This window comes from Haplochromis burtoni, unplaced genomic scaffold, assembly GCF_018398535.1.
Source record: "Haplochromis burtoni strain Fernald_Lab_line unplaced genomic scaffold, NCSU_Asbu1 Contig_76, whole genome shotgun sequence".
Lineage (NCBI taxonomy): Eukaryota > Metazoa > Chordata > Actinopteri > Cichliformes > Cichlidae > Haplochromis > Haplochromis burtoni.
The window spans coordinates 1,982,119-1,999,055 of NW_024582437.1; the positions used below are offsets into that span (position 1 = coordinate 1,982,119).

The window sequence follows — 16,937 nt, forward strand, 5'->3', positions numbered from 1 at the left end:
TGTGTGTGTGTGTGTGTGTGTGTGTGTAGTATACATAGTGTGTGTAAACAGACGAGTGGGGTTACTGATAGAAATCTTATGGAAACAATATATTCTCTGTTAAAGATACAGCCTCAGCTCCATTTTGCACGTAGATGTATAGAAAGCAGAGCTCTGTTCTTTCCTCCAGCTGAACTAGAGCAGGACAGGCAGGCAGGAGCGCTGGCAGGATGTGCATTTGTTTTTCCACTTGTTCTGTCCGCCGCGAATCGGCGAGCATTCCACCACAGCGCTCGCTGTGCTCACGAATGACCTTCCGACTGCCTTGTCATTTCTATTGATTTAGCTGTTGTGTAGGAGAAAGGAGGGGGGTTGGTGAAGTAATACGGGGAGAGGGAGAGAGGACTCTGGTTCCCTGGCATGAACTGAAAATGGAACTGTGTGTGCTTTGCCTTGTTGTGTTCTTCAAATGACCCTCAAATCCAGCTGCAGTCAGACTGCCTTTCCTCGCCTTTCTCTCTGTGGAAGTGGGATTGCTGTGGATCTGTCTGTCTCTCTGCTGAGGACTGAGGAGGAGATGAAGAGAGGAAGGAAAGGGAAGAGGGAGCTAGGGAGCTTACTGTCATTCCTCTATCCTAACCCCACTGTTATTGTTCCCATCAGTGCTGTTGGCTCCAGTGTGATTTCCCAGCACCAACACCGCCTCCACCTCTACCGGCTGGCCTAACCTGTCAGTCATCTGAGACCTGCTGATTGACAAGGGCCTTGTTTACCTCACCGGGGCTCGAACAGGCTTAACGGTTACGACAGGATATTTGTCAGAGCTAGGGCACTGTGTCATGGCCCCTTCATATAAACAGAGGGGCAACAAAGAGTCAGCAAGATGGACAGAAATGCTGACATTCAAGAAAAATAGGGAGATATTTGAAGGATTTGTATCTTAATCAAATGCTGCCCACCCACTAAATTATTGCTAAAGTGATGGATGCAGTGAGCAGTCTTCCTTTATCACTGGGTCCTGTAGTTTCATAGCGAGCATTAACCTACAGCGTTCTCGGGGATATAACCAAATCTCGCCGACACTGTGAAAGACACATGACCGCCAGTCCCAGTGATTGAGAAGCGGCTTTATCTTAAACCTATCTCCCACTCTGAGGATGGGAGGAACGGCGATGTTTCCGTATTTCGCTGTCCATCAGATAAGTTTATAATCTATTGCACAGCACCGACAGGAAAAAGGAGTTTCCGTTTGTGCCACTTTATCAATACAGTCGCCCTCCCTCTTCCTCCGTCCTTCTTCTCCCTCTTCCTTCCTTTACGTCTCACACAGGCTTCTTTCTGCCCCCCTCTTTTTTTCTTTTTTTTTAGTTTTGAGAAATCACCTGTGCAGCTCCCATCTGCCTAGACACTGATAACACCAGTTCATTCAGCCAAGTCCAGCTATTGGCTGACCTGCATCCAATTAAAAAAGTGTTTGAAGTCTCTGGAAACAACAGAGATGGATGAGGAGACAGAAAGATACAGACAGAGCGAGACAAAGAGTAGCACACAAGTGAGTCGCTATCGACAGGGTGGGGACTGTCTTTCCACAGACTGCCCGTGAGGACGGTCACTCAAAGTCAAATGAAACGAAGAACAGAAAAAGTGCTGGCCACAAGTGTTTTTCTCCAGACACACTAGCTTTATCACACCATGGAGATGGATGCTCCAGTTGGATTGCTATTTTGGATCTTGCCTGAGTTCCTCATAGACCCATTAGGTGTCCTGACTAGCTCCTGGCCCCTTTTATTGCATACTCGGGTTTTACATTTGCTCCCTTAATCATCATCTCTGTTTGATATGATAGCTTTGTAAAGTAAACTCTCGTTTATTCTGGGACCTAGAGGCATATGTAAAAAACAAAAAACAAAAAAAAAAGCATTCAGACAGGGCCAAGTCTTAGTGCATATTTAGGTGCATGATGAGGTAAAAGTGCACTGAGTATGTTAAGTAACAATCACTCAGTACTCTGGGAAACTTTGCACAATGCTTAGCCTCAGTTTATGCCTCTCGTGTTTTACTTTATATTGAATCATACTGTGCTCGCAGTATGTTTGAAACTGAATATAATAATGTTTATATTAATATATTGAAAGTAAAATGAAACTAAAATTAAAAACAGGTTGTGGTTTATGACCACAGTAATTTTCATGCACCACATCAGATTGTTTGATGTCTACATGGTTACAAGTTGTTAGAAGTGGTCCACCCCTTTGGACCACTTCTAACAACTATCGACCTCACCATTATATACTTCCTTTGGTAAAGTTGATTTGTTTATGTGCTGTTTAATTATTGTACAATAATAGGGGGGTTTTCTAAGAAATTGTTGGATTTTTGAGATCCTGTCACCAATCTGTACAGCAAACATTAACCAACTGATAGCAGTCTTCCTTTACCACCACAACCAGCTGGAATACGGGTCCTGATACACACCTGTATGCTTTTTCCACATCTGACACCTAATGGTGTTACAGTTTGGATATGGATGCTGTCAGGGGAGGATATTGCTATAGAAAAAATTACCTTTTCTTCAACAGAATCAAAAGGGGATATACATTGTTTATTTATTTCTGACTCGTGATCAGTTTACTATATGCAAAAACGTAAACAGTAGTTGGACTTTGTGTTTAGAAGCAGCATTTTAAGCTGCTTAGCTCCATTTATACCTGATTTTGATTTTGGACATAAGCATCAAGAGGAAGTGAACAGATTCTGACAGCTTTAACAATCAGCTAACTAGGCAGTGGTGCAAAAAAAAAAAAATCTGCATACAAATTCATATCTGTTAAAACTGGTTGCTTAACTTGAACGTTGGTAAGGACGTAAGAAGCATAAGCTGGGCTCCACCTACAGTAACTATTGTCATCTCCAGTAGATGGAACCAGGAAGCAGGAAACTGGTCTGCAAACTAAGGCAATATACTGTATAAAACTCCCCTCCAGTCGTCTTCCTTAGACCTCTTCCAATATATCAGGATATAACGGATTAATTTAGTCAAATTGTAACCAGTGTCCCAAACAGGAAGGCTTGCATGTACAACAGGAATTGGAATCATTTTTTCATGTTGAGTCATGTTTAGGTCATTTTTTTGGCCTGAACATCCCTCTCCCTCTTTCAGTCTATGGAAGTGCTCTCAGCTGAACTGGCATAGCAGAGCTTTCATTATATTTTGTACAGTGACACTAGAGAGTGGTGAGGGGAAGGACTGTCTGGATACCAGATTTGTGGGGAAAATAGAAAGTTGTCAGAATTGGTTATCTAGTTATTCTGGCAACAACACGAGCAGTCAGATAGATGTGAAACTGTTTTGGATCTAGATGATTAAAGAAAACAAACAATAAAACAAACTGAGATCTATTCAGGTATTAACCGCAGATTTACTTTTACAACATGATTTGCTGAGTAGTGCATTGAATCTTTAGGCCCTTGTGAATGGCATAGTCAGTTGGTGATTTGATGAGTCTGTTATTCAATTAATTTGGTCCCAATAGATGGATTGCAATTAGTTTATTTACAGTATGTCAGAATGGGCAGAGAGTGAAGCCAAATTTTTGTGCATGGTGCCCGGAAGAGCAATATCAGTAATTTTAGTGTTGTCAAAATGATTGCTGAGCACGCTGACAACAATTGTGGTTTCCTGTGAAATGTCTCAACTGTTGGATGGTCATTACGCACCTAATCTTCCCTCAGGATGAGTTATAATAACACTGGCATTCTGTCATGTAGACCAGACTCGTGGTCTTAACTCTGGGAATGTTTTTAATTTGGCAGAAGAGAGCAAGCTCTTGGATGTAAAGTGTCGTTTAAACACAGGCAGCCATAAATGACTTTCCCTAGTAAAATGCTGTCTGAAAATACCTACAGAAAATCTTGTGTTTTACATACTTTGTAAGTCCTATATTCTGCTTAGAATAATCATAGTGTGATGCAGGCATAGCATGACTCAGATGTGAGGAAGGTGTAGGCTTGTAATGATGGAGACCATGGTCACTCCGTATCAGCAGTCTGCAGGTTTAATGGTCTCTGCTGGGCTCAGAGGAAGCACTGTGGGCATTGGAGAACTTCAGGGACATTAGATGAGTCATACACAGAGTCTCAGGTGTGTGTTTGTGCCATGCATGCCCACACAGAGACTTGCACACACACACATTAGTGGTAATCTTAACTTCACAACCTCCTGACAATTAGTCACTTTGATTTCATTATTCACTGCTGGGTGAGAGAGGGGGAGCCCACTGTTTGAGCTCTTTCAACAACTTCCTGTCTGAGAGCAGCAGTCAATAGATGATGGAGAAATGATGAAACTGAAGGGGCGTGTGGATGGAGGAGGGGATAGTGGGGAATAGATGTGGAGTAGATGGGGACCCATGGATAAGTAGTTGGATGGATAAAAGGGGGAGATTGATTAATGGCCTAGATCAAAGCATTGTTATTGAATGTGCTCACCCTACATGTTGGACTCTGATTTTTGATTAAAGTGAAATTGGACTCATTTCCAGCTCTGTATTTTCTTATTGCAACTCTTGACTTAGAGTGAGCCGGTGTCACTGTTCTGTTTTCTGCTGTACTGAAAGCTGAAATGTAACCATAAGTAAAAAAAAAAAAAAAGTGGCACACACAAAACCAACTTCTGTCTGTTACATGTTTAAGTCTATGTGACCTTCATAAGTATTCGTATTTGTTTCTGGCCCACAGACATTCAAAACCTGTAATTTCACATTGATGAGTTAAACATTTTTTTTTATATTTTTGGATTTTTTTGTGTAATTAAAACACAGATATAAGATACCTCTAGGTTAGTCAAAGTTTTTAGGTTGTTTTGTCCATAAAGAGCTCTCACAGCTTTACTGTCCCTACCACAGAGGAATTACTGATGGGCCCATTTGACCTCCTTTTAGACAATCCTGACTCAAGCACTCCCTCCACTTTGGTTGTTCTGTGTCATGGTGAGCGTCTCTCTGCTTGGCTGCCTCATGTGTGTCATATGTGTTGGTGAGTCAGTGAAAAGACCATCAAAGCCTGAAGCAGCGGGAAGAATCAACGAGACGGCAAACCTACTGTGGGTCACCCCAAAACGAACAGAATAATGTCACTTTCTCACATGTGACTTACTGCGGCTCCTTATTAAGGCCTGCAAACAATCAGCACACAGTACACATACCATTAGGGTAGTAAGGACAAAGTCACCATGGCAACTGTCATGCAAAGCTGAGCTTCATTCTTCATTATAAAATGAGGAGCAGTAGCTCCTCCGATGTTGCATTGTGGGTGATTCAACCGTACGCCGGAGTTTTATTTTCAGTTTGATGGCGTCGCGGTCGATTCTTTTTTACCCTTGTTCTGCTGCTTTAATTTCTTCTGTTCATTCAAAATTTAAAGAGCACAAACACACGTCCTGCATACAAGTGTGCATCAACCAGCACCTGTGAATGTCTATAATTAAACAGCTTGTGCTTATAGTGCTGTGATTACATCTTATTTCCCTTGTTGACCTTTAGCAGTAGCACTTGTAGATTTGTTCTCATGTGCCGTACTTAACATTACATGCCAGCAGACTCCTTAACGGAGCCATTTGTCTTAGTCCAGCCGAGTAACTGCGCTTGTTGAATCTGTTCGTTCTGTCCCGTTCGACGAGGTGACCATTCACTGATGTCACTTTCAAGATGGCTTTTGTGGCCTTCCTCTACCCTTCTCCTCAAGGAGAGACTGCCAGTAGGAAAGCTTAATTATTCATCTGCAGTTTGAGATGAATAATGGGTAGTATTGATCCAGAGGATAAGAAGATGGGATCCACCTGTCTTAAGTGGCCATGAACCTGATGGCAATTGCTCTCTCTTTCTCTTTTCCTCCCTCTCTCATCCTGCTGTCAATGTGTCAGTAACAGGTCTTTATCAGTGGGTCACATTTGACTGTCCTCTGTCGTATTCCACTTAATTGAGTTACAGATGGCTTCTCTTACAGTACGATCGATGGCTGAAGTCTCTGAGGCGTGGAGCTGTATGCATTTCATTTTACTGATGTATGTTTATTTGTTTATTTATTTGTTTATTTATAAGGAACCCCATTAGCTTCCACAACAGTGGTTGCTAGTCTTCCTGGGGCCCAAACCATCAAATACCACCAAATAAAATGTTACACAATGAGTTGGATGCAAAAATGTCCACATAATTTGGCTCTTACATCCACAATAAGGTTTTACAATTCTGAAAATGTAAACATGTAAATATTAAAAATTATAAGAAAAACACTCAAACAAAATACACAATTTCCATTACAAGTGACATTACCCTCTACAATTTTTACAAATAAAGCATAAGGCAACTTATTCCACTGAAAAAATGCTCTAAATATAACAGAGTTTTTCAAAAAGTTACTTTTAACTCGAGGAGTTACTAAATTGTGGTTAGTTGAGAATCGTGTAGCATGATTATGTATTTCATCTGGATACTGCAACTGAGCATAAAAAAAGTGTGGTGTGTTTACCAGTATTGCTTTCTTTAAAAATACAAGTAAGCCATAGTATAATTTAGCTTGTACAGAAAGCCAAGAAAGTTTATCATGCATTTTATCAATACTTGTATAATATGAACACCTTAACACTAATCTGGCCGCCCTATTTTGGACTAACTGAAGTCTGTTCAGATCTGTCTTATTAGCTGCTGACCAAATGATTGAGCAGTACTTTAAATGAGATAATACTAGTGCATTAATGACATCTTTCATAATTGAAGAAGTGATATAAAAAGAGCATTTCCTAGCTATAGCTATGCCCTGTCCCATTTTCTTAATAACAGAGTTGATGTGCTGAGACCATGAAAGGTGGTGGTTTATGGTAACACCAAGTAATTTAATCTGGGTGACCTGTTCTAATACCGATCCAGCTATGGAAAGATTTAGTTGTGGGCTGTTGACGAAGCGTACTCTACTTCCTATTAACACGGATTTGGATTTAGACACGTTTAAAATCATGTTGTTTTTACTTATCCAATCAAACACGTTCAGCAAATCTAGTTGTAATACGCTTGTCAATTCAGAGTGGCTACTGGCTGAATAAAACATGGTGGAGTCATCAGCATACATTACAAGATGAGATTTATCCAGGACATACGGCAAATCATTTGTAAAGACTGAATAGAGAAGTGGACCGAGGCAGCTGCCTTGGGGTAGACCACAGTTCATTTCACAGCCCTCTGAGAAATAACCATTGTAATAAACCTTTTGCCTTCTTCCAGACAAATAACTTTCCATCCAGCACAAAGCAGCTGGTGAAAATCCATAACATTTTAGCTTATCTATCAAAAGATCATGATTTATCAAATCAAATGGAGCACTAAAATCCAAAAATACCACCCCGGCCAGATTCCCATTATCTAGATATTTATACCAGTTATCTGTCATGTGAATAAGAGCTGAACTGGTGGAATAACCAGGTTTGTAGGCATGTTGAAACTGAGTGAGTAACTGATTTTCTGTTAGGTAATGTTGAATTTGTTCATAGACGATCCTCTCCATAATTTTACTTAGAACAGGGAGTAGACTAATAGGTCTGCTATTGACACCATTAAAAACATCATTCTTGTTTTTAGGAATGGGAATTATTTTCGATTCTTTCCACTGCAATGGAAATAAGCTGCATGCCAAAGATCTATTAAATATGTGACATATAGGAAGGGACACAAACTTGGCTGCAACTTTGAGCAGTTTACTGTCTATATTATCAGAGCCTGAGGATGTATCGTCAGGAAGTGATATCAATAAGCGCTCTACCATCTCCACATTCACTGCCTCAAACTTAAATTGGCATTGCTTATTATTCATGATAACATCCTGTATAAGACACTGTGATAAGGTGGGATCGCCTCTGATCATATTAGATTTTAAATTTGTTATTTTGTTGCTGTAATGATTCACAAAATAATTGGCTATGTCCTTGGCTTTACTTATAAACGTACCACCCGTGTAGATATGAGACACCACCGGAGCAAGATCTCTACCCATCATATTATTTAAAACTTTCCACACCTTTTTGCTGTCCTTGTTGGCCTCCTTGAGCTTAAGTTGATAATATTCTTTCTTCTTGCGCCTATTCAATTTAGTTACTTGATTTATTAACTCGCGATATCTTGTCCACTCTTGTGGACTGACAGACTTATGTGCTTTTGCTATATCCCTTTCTGACATTGCAGCCTTAAGTTCATTATCTAACCAAGGTGCGTAGTTCTTTTTAACAGTAAATCTTTTTAAGGGGGCATGTTTGTCAGCCAGGTAGCAAAAGTTTTCAATAAACATAGATAATGCCATATCAGGGTCACTCTCGAGGCAGATGTCAGTCCAGTGAATTTCTTTTACGTCATTAATATACTTATTTGCATTGAAATTTTTGTATGATCTATGAAAAATCATCTTTTGTGCGGTTTTCTGTGGTTTCATTTTCTTGGTCAAACCTACAAGATTATGGTCACTGTATGATGCTAACTGTGCTGCTAATATTACTGGCTTCCAGGAATAAAGTGATTAATTAGGTGTAAAAAGCAAACTTGAATCATACTATTATAACATCGCACTCAGTGCCAAGACCGTCCCACCATCTGGCTTTGTCGATGTTTACGTCAACATCAGATATTTATAATCGTATTGATTGGCAGCAATGTGATACAAGAGCCAATAGCTGTCATAGGTTTGGACAGGCTTTAAAATATCTATTTGTGGAGAAACAAACAGAGATTTCTTCACTCTAAGCCAAAGATTTGACCTTATGCTGCAGAATTGTAAAGAAAAGCTTTGAAAAAAGGGAGCTTTATGAAGCTGTAGATGTCCTATAGGTTGGCTTTGTGCTGGGCAACAGGAACTATAAAGCTAAAAATAAACAATTCATGGAAGAGACGGCAAATAGCAACAAGGGAGAATCAATGCTCTCTGCTTTGACTCTGCAGGAGCCCTGCTGATTATTAACTGTTCACCTTCCAAACTAAAACACAGAGAAGCTCTACTGATGTTGGCCAAATACCGAGGACACATCACACATGATGGAAGCACTAAATGGAGGGTTGTAAATATTTCTAGGATGCTTGATGATCAGTTATGACATATCAGTAGTCATTTCTAATATCTGGGGCATACTGAAGTGACCGGATTATCCTTCTTTTTATGGCCACGTTATAAATACACAACCAGTGCATGTCTGTGGATGTCACTGTCTTGTCACAGAGACTTTTCCGCCTTCTTGATCCAGATCTCCTGTCCTCCTTGAGACAGCATATTCATCAAGCTGATGTGCTGCTGTTGTTTGAATGAACAGTAAGACTCTCTGTACAGAGACAATGAGATGACAAATCATGTGGATCCTCACTACTGTCATAAGGAGTCCAAGAGCAGTTGTTAATCACAGAGCTGTGTGGAGGACTTTTAAGATGGGAGACCTACCTGTCACCACAGCCTCTCTTTGTCTTCCTTGTGGTTCCCCTTCAGTGAGTTCCCTTCTGTACTGAGAAGAGAAAAGCAAGGAGTTGCTTCATAGTGCTCCCGTTAAGGTTGCTTTACTAAAACTACCAACAAATGTTGGCTATGACAACACCTGCCTCTGGTGGTGTAACAGCAGATGCAGTTTAACTAAGGTTCCCACAATTCTGAGGGCAGCGAAATAACTTTTTTGTCATTTTAACAAGCAGCAGTGCTGCAGCAGTAGTAAGATATGTGTGGTTCACATTAATTAGAGATAACTGATCTGAAGTTTAGGGATGAGCTCAAACCCCTAACAGTCTTCTCCAGTCCAGATTTGTAAATGCCTATTTGCTCCACAGATCCACTTCTTCTAGTTTCGTCACCACACCCTCCTTCCCCTTATTTTCTACCTAACTCTGTCTGGCCAAGCTTGTTGATTCATCGATTTGCATTTGTGCTTGTTGCTAGTGAACAGTGACCTTAAGGATAACCTCCATAAACAAACGTTGCATGAATATGTAAATGGGCAAGGGTATAGTATATAAGTATAAATAACACTTATATACTATAATAACTATAAATACATTTGAAGTGTCTGTATTTTTGGTATTGAAAGGTTTCTGTTTCTGGTAAAATTGAGCAATAGGATATGAACAACAATCGTGTTTGAACTGTCTTTGTTTGTATGTAGGTAAGCAGTCCAAAAGATGGTTGGGTGCTAACTACTGCATCACTGTGCCACGCAGTGCACTGGACAACTTAATACGCTTTTTTACCCCATTTCACCGGTGGGTAGAAATGGAATTGTTAACCTGGATATCGACTGGCTCTGCAGGTAGCTAGCTGCTAGAAAATCATCTGTTACCCCAGAATGTTACCACATCCATCCTGTTCATAATACTGCAAATATGCAAGTATTTCAGTGGTTTCATTCAATCAGTGATAGTGTGATAGTGACATAACATACATTTCTTAAAATGAAGGGGCCAGTTTGTCGTGTTTTTTGATCAGCAGTACAAACCCAACGATAACCACTAATCGTAATCACTGTGCTGTCCAGTCTTGCTAAAACTGAGCATCGAAGTCTTACATCAAATTTAGCATTTTTGCTTAAAAACTGATTGTAAAGTTATCAAGCTGTTACTCAGCGAATCATCAACCATGATCACATTGTTTTTAACCAGAATTTTGTTTTTAAGGCAGTTCTTGAAAGACCTAGGAAGGTTGTTTACATGCAGTTTGAGACAGTTTCTATAAGTGGTACAGAAAATAGATTCAAACTGTGATCACATAAATGGTCATGTTTCAGTAATTACCAGCTAAAAGAAACTATACTTCTTTTCTATGTTTGTAAGCTTGAAAATATTCATATTTATTTAATGTTTATCTTCACGTTGTGCCTGCTTATCAGCTAATCAGTTTGTCTTTGGTTGGTACCTTGTAGAAGTCCTGCTGTCTGTGAGTTCGATGCTGTTTGCTCCTGTATTTACTGCCTGTTTGCTGTACAGCTTTCATTTATCTTAATCTCAATTTTGATTGAATTAAATCTGGCGTGATGAGCAGGGACTGAAAATCTAAAGGTATCCAATAGCATTTTGAAATATGAAGGATACTTTTCTAATTTGATTTGTTTTTGAGAAAAATGAACAAATCAACATTTAATAAAGCTGGATGATTGACTCAGCTCGGCAGACTACTGTATTATTATGTATCTCCCTTTTTGACCCTTCAAGGAAGATGTTTTTGTGGAACAGGGCAGATCTGGATACACAGTTTCATACAAAAATACACTTTTGGATGCATATTTCACATGTATAACATACAATTGTCTGCATACTTCCTCACTGAAGCTGGTGAAAGATATTATTGTTTTGAATTTAGAATATTATGTTCATAGTAGTGTATAAACACATAGAGAGTGAAAAGAGGTGAGCGAGGAAGAAAGACACAATGAAATTATGGGAAGCCAGCAGCCTAGGCCTATTGCAGCAAAGCCTTGGGAGGGTTCAGGGTCACCTGAGCGAGTGCTAACAATAAGCGTTATAGAAGGCTAAAGGAGAGCTTTGCAGGTTTGCATCATCTGTGGTATATTTCCGCTTACAGTGAAACCTGTGACTGTCACCGAGCCAATCCATACTGCACAATGCATTGTGCAGTACTGTTTTGTTGGGTTCCACACATTGGTGATTCAGGAGGACTGCCTTCCAGCAGCGTGACTGACCTGGTTGAGCTGATTAGTTTGTTCCCTTCCAGGTAGGACAATAAAATCCCAAAGTCTGGGTTAGCACTCAGCATACACTCTCTCAACCCAGATTAGTGTAACCCTGGCTAATTCAGGCTCCACTCCAGCTCTTGTAAGGACAGGACAGACAATAACAGCGATTCAGTAGTTAATTTGTCAGTTTCTGAGATTTCTGACAATTTCTGCGCAGATTTCATTTCGACGCCTCTCCGGCTGTATATTGTTGAGCTTCCAGATATGCTCTCTCACACTCTTTTAATTGCTCAGTAGCGGAGGATGTTCCCACCAGTAAGTGACCAGTATCACAAGGTACATCAGCTCCAAAAGCTAATGAGCTGTGCTATGGACCCCAAACAAGTGACCCAGCAGTGTTACTGTCACTATACGTCTATGATAATTAGCCTTTTGCTAGTCAGCTCTGCAGGATTTCTGCCATCGTTATCTACTTTTCTCAGATGACTTTATTGTCACTTACTCTAATAGGGTCTTTCCGGAGATAGTGGGAGCCCGATATATCAATAGCTTCTTCTTAAGTGGGTGATTCATTGCATCATCAATGAAGTGTCTTTACTGAAACATTTCAATATTTTTAACCAATTGAAATAATCAGAGTAGTTGCAGTCAAGCATGGTGCTGACACTGATGAAAGTTGATTAGTGTTCGATCGACATGCAGCACAAAGAAAGCATGTCCAGGATTTTTCTGGGCTCGAAACAGGACAGGGTGACTGAGAGTGAACATGATTTATGTACATGTCATTAGGTAAAGAATGTGTGTAACCTTAATCAGCAAAAGTCAAAGCATTTTCTGTGTTCTTTGAGCATTTGATAAGCAAAAGTAAAGGTGGGAAAATAAATCCTGATAATAAAAAAAACTTGTTAGGTGTATCCAACTAAAATTCGATGGATACGAACATATGATGTAAAACCCATGATGTCCCAGAGCCTTTTACCCAAGGTTGCAAGTCTGTTTATTATATTTCATGTTGTCCTGCACACTTAGACAAATTTATTTCCGTCAGCTGAGGAGCTGCACATGAGTGTATCATACTGATGTCCTATTGCAGTGCAGCAGAATATCCACTTTGCAGTATATTGTATCGCTTCATCTTGTGATATTATTATGCAATACAGTGGCACCAATTTGTGAATGTGCTAAAGAGGGCAGTGTTAGTGTTTCATGAAACGCAGTTTTTTTTTAGTGGTTTCTAAGTTTGTGTATTTCCTGCTTGTGACGAGCTTCTTCAGATATAACGTGCAACTGCCTCACTCGCAGTGGTTCCGTGTTACTAATGTTCCAGCTTGTGACTGTCCTCTGTGTGTGTCTCTGCTTGCACATCTGTCTGTCTGTGGAGGAACATCTTCCTGAAAATAGTCTGTCATGTCAGGAATTTGAAGAAGCCTGTCATTCCTCTGTGCTTTTCTAGGAGTGTTTCCATAGATAAGAAGAAGAACAACCGAGTCGGTCCCATGACTGCTGCACTAAAACACACAGTGTCATTATCCTGTCCTAATTATGCACAGTTCAGAGTCAGCCTTGCCTATCTGGTTTTTAAGGGTTCTCTCCCCCGAGCTCACTCTTTTCTTCCACATGCTCTTTCTGCCATGGTTGTCATCCTTATTTGGGAGCTAGAAACTCCCACTGGACATGTTAGACGCTTAACTAGTTCTGACTCTTGGTGCACATCTTTCTTGTGTGGATTTTAACTGGTAGAGACATGCATACGCACCTGTGTCACACTGCAGGATGCTGCAGCTGAGCACAGAGTGCCGCCACAGCAGCACAACAACCTGCATGATGTTGAACATCAAATAACATGAAGCACTACAGCTTCTTCTGCTTGTTTTTTTCCTGCTTGATATGGTTTCGGATGATTTGTTTAGAAAATAAATAAAAGTTGTTCATATAAAGCAGCTCTTTGAGTCCAGCTCCTCAATTATGAGCACTGGCTGGTAATATTTGATTTACATTCAGTGTGAATATTGTTGAATTTCGAGTTATTGATAACACAAAATATTGTTTTTGGATAACGGCAGAACCATACTTTCTTATATAGCAATTGCACTTTTACACATTTAGCTACCTTGCATCTGAAACAGCCCCAGTCTGCACAGTGCGCACCTGTGCGTCCGTCTGTGACAGTGTTGATGGGATATTAGTTTTGATATGTAACCAATCAGTGACAATAAAACAGTGAATACAGGCTAAAGTAAATCTTTTTTTATTTTGGATCTACTTTTTTTTTAAAAAACAACAACAAAACAAATCTGAGAAAAAATGCAGCCAAATAACATCTTGACTGCTGTTAACTGCCCCGCAACATAATGTCAGTAATGCTTGTTCTTTCTTGGTGATATTCAGTCGCTGTTGTATGTTGAAAACTAACTCGGGTGCATAATAGCTGATGGCCCGATAGCCTGGAGCCACTAAAAAAAACTATGTTGGGCAAGTTCATTGGCCAGCCACCATCTCATTCAGCTCAGTGAGGGCGTAATGAATCGCAGTAAACTGTCATTAATGTTTGTTTTTTTTCCCTAATTCCATCCATCCACTCGCTTCCGCTTATCCATGTCAGGGTCATTGGGGGGCGCTGGAGCCTATCCCAGCTGTGTTAGGGCGAGAGGCAGGGTACACCCTAGACAGGTCGCCAGTCTGTCACAGGGCTAACACACAGACAGGAGACAACCAATCGCACTCACATTCACTCCCGCATTCACGCCTATGAGCAATTTACTGTTTCCAATTAGCCTAACCACTGACTGCATGTCTTTGTACTGTGGGAGGAAGCCGGAGTATCACTTTAAAAAAAAGATTTTTTAAAGGCTTGTCATTTTGTTTTGTACACCTGGGTTAAGAGGAAGCTAAAATGAAAGTTGTATGCAGAGGAGCTGCTTGTTGAGTTTGCCATCACCTTTAAATTTGGCAGATTTCTTGTAAAGTTTGCGTCAGGCTGACATTAACCACCCCGTCTCTCTCTCGAGTAGCAATTCCTGTGGCATGTAGCAGCACAGCAGTTTCACTACTATACTTATTTTAAAGCTTTAGGTATTAATTGTTTCTCTGATACAGATTTATGAATATATAAATCTATTAATAAATTATGCTATGTATCTTTGAAATTAAGCTAGCAGTTTTGAAGTAAGGAATTGACTTTCTTGTCGACTACTGACACAGTAATGCTGCAGTCACACTAAGGAAGACAGTGGTTAGAGACCGTGGCACTACCAACATTAATGCAACCATGTGCAATAAACTTCAAAAAGGTTGCTTTAAAGATGGGGGCCAGGTCTGCACCCACTCGCAGTCAGGGGTATCTTCAGAGTGATTTTGGTAACCAAACGCCAGTAAGACTGCTGTATTTGTGTGATAATGCAGCGATTAACTTTCTTACTTTGAGCTTAGTTGAGTAGTCTACATATTTTTTCCAGTATAGTGGACTAGGACAAACACGGTCTTGAGCCTGTTTATCATGTTAATAATGCTTTAGCTGTTTTATTTTTAATTCTTGGGAAACAAAAGGTAGCATTTTTTAAACAGTAGGTTACCACTCTTAACCTTGTGGGGACATTTGAATGAGCAGATCTTAGATGATAAGCTGTGATTATAGTGTTTTCAGGAAGGGGTTTAGTGAACATTAGATTAGAAAACCTACCGTTGGCATCGAGTTTTCGAGTATCTATTAAGTTAAGTGATGGAGAAAATGGAAAAAAAAGATACAATAATTGTTTTTATTCATTGTTGTAGTCTTTGTCTGTGCTAACAAATAAAACTGCTTCTTGTTTTTAAATGAAGAAAACTTGCTACACGAGTGGTTCACAGGGTAACACAAGACTGCTGCTGACATTCGTGTCAGTTCACATTTCTGCTCGCAACACTACATCCCATGGGAATCTATTTCTGGTCAACAGCTGACAGCTTTAATCTGCATAACATCCCAAAATCTAACATGCAAAACACAAGCCACATTAAGCCCTTTAAAGAAATCATTTCACAGCTCCTCTCTTCAGATATTCTTTATCCGTCTGTCATCATGTATTGTGCTCCGTGTGTCAGTGTGTACGTATGGGAACGGGTGAATGAGATATGTATAAAAAGCAAGGAGTGCTGTATGAGAGCCCATTTATGCCTTCATGTCTGACGTGTGCAGCTGTAAAGAAATGCCCTGAGCCGGAGCAGCAGTGTGATTTTTCTGTCCTCTCTCTTGTTTTGTGGTCCAGGTGGAATCGCGGGACACGTTGAACAGCATTGCGCTCAAGTTTGACACCACACCCAACGAGCTGGTTCAGCTGAACAAGCTGTTCTCCAGAGCAGTGGTGCCTGGCCAGGTGTGACCCGCCGTGCACGCCTTCACTGATATATTCAGCTGCGTCACTTCATCACTGTCCTACAGCAGCCTCACATCCATCCACAGCCACCCACTGACTGCCTGATCTCATAATGACTGTTTTTGACATTTCATAATGCATTCGCAGAGCTGTAAACATTTTCTGAATGTAGCTGGAAAAACTGGAGATTTTAGGGAGCATTACATGCTGCATGTGTTTAGCCCTCTACTTTCTCCCTCCCTGACTCACTAACCACATCCCTATTCTCTGTATCCCTCCTTAATTGCCTGCTAATTACAGCATCACTTGTCCCATTAGGATGTAGTTCATTGCAAAAGACCTATTTTGTTTCTATAAAGGAATAATGATACGTCTCCCAGTGACGCTGTAGTTCCGACAACATGACACAAACTACCCATCTTTAGCCTGCTAAACACGGTGCCAGTTTCCACGTCTTTGATGTTTCCTTCCACAGCAATAGAGCCAAATTTGAAATCTGTTTTTTTTTTTAAACGGGGAAAGTGACAAACATCCAAAATGATATTTTGTCTCTGTATTTCCTGGCTTGAAAATCAAATCCGGTCGAATGGAGATGAGCCACATACGCCAATCCCGCTGGCATCCCACCCTTTCTCTGTCTCTGTCTCTCTGCTCTCGGCAAACAATGCAGAGTTGATCTGCGTCCAAACAGTAGGGTGCTGACAGCACTTACTGAACCTTCGTCTCTACGTCTACTGCTGAGACAGACGCTATACCACAGCAAAAGCAGCTCCATGGTTTTTACCCTGAAGCTTTATCTAGATTTCAGCTCAAAATCCCTCCCTTGTTGAGACCAAACATTGGAAGAACCTTATATAGACTTACGACTAAATAAAAACCTTAGTGCAAAATGTTTAACACAAAAAACT

General features: G+C 40.4%; 1 protein-coding gene across 6 annotated transcripts in view; it reads left to right on the forward strand.

The window, feature by feature from the left end:
• Nucleotides 1-16,937, forward strand: part of oxr1a (oxidation resistance 1a) — a 169,062-nt gene that overhangs the window by 121,679 nt on the left and 30,446 nt on the right. For 4 of the 6 annotated variants that reach the window (XM_014334212.2, XM_014334211.1, XM_014334214.1 and 1 more), the window contains one exon: nt 15,922-16,029. The exons of the other annotated variants lie outside the window; for them this stretch is intronic. In XM_014334212.2, coding sequence (XP_014189698.1) covers nt 15,922-16,029 — 108 coding nt within the window. The remainder of the gene's footprint in view (nt 1-15,921; nt 16,030-16,937) is intronic. 6 annotated transcript variants of the gene reach the window in all.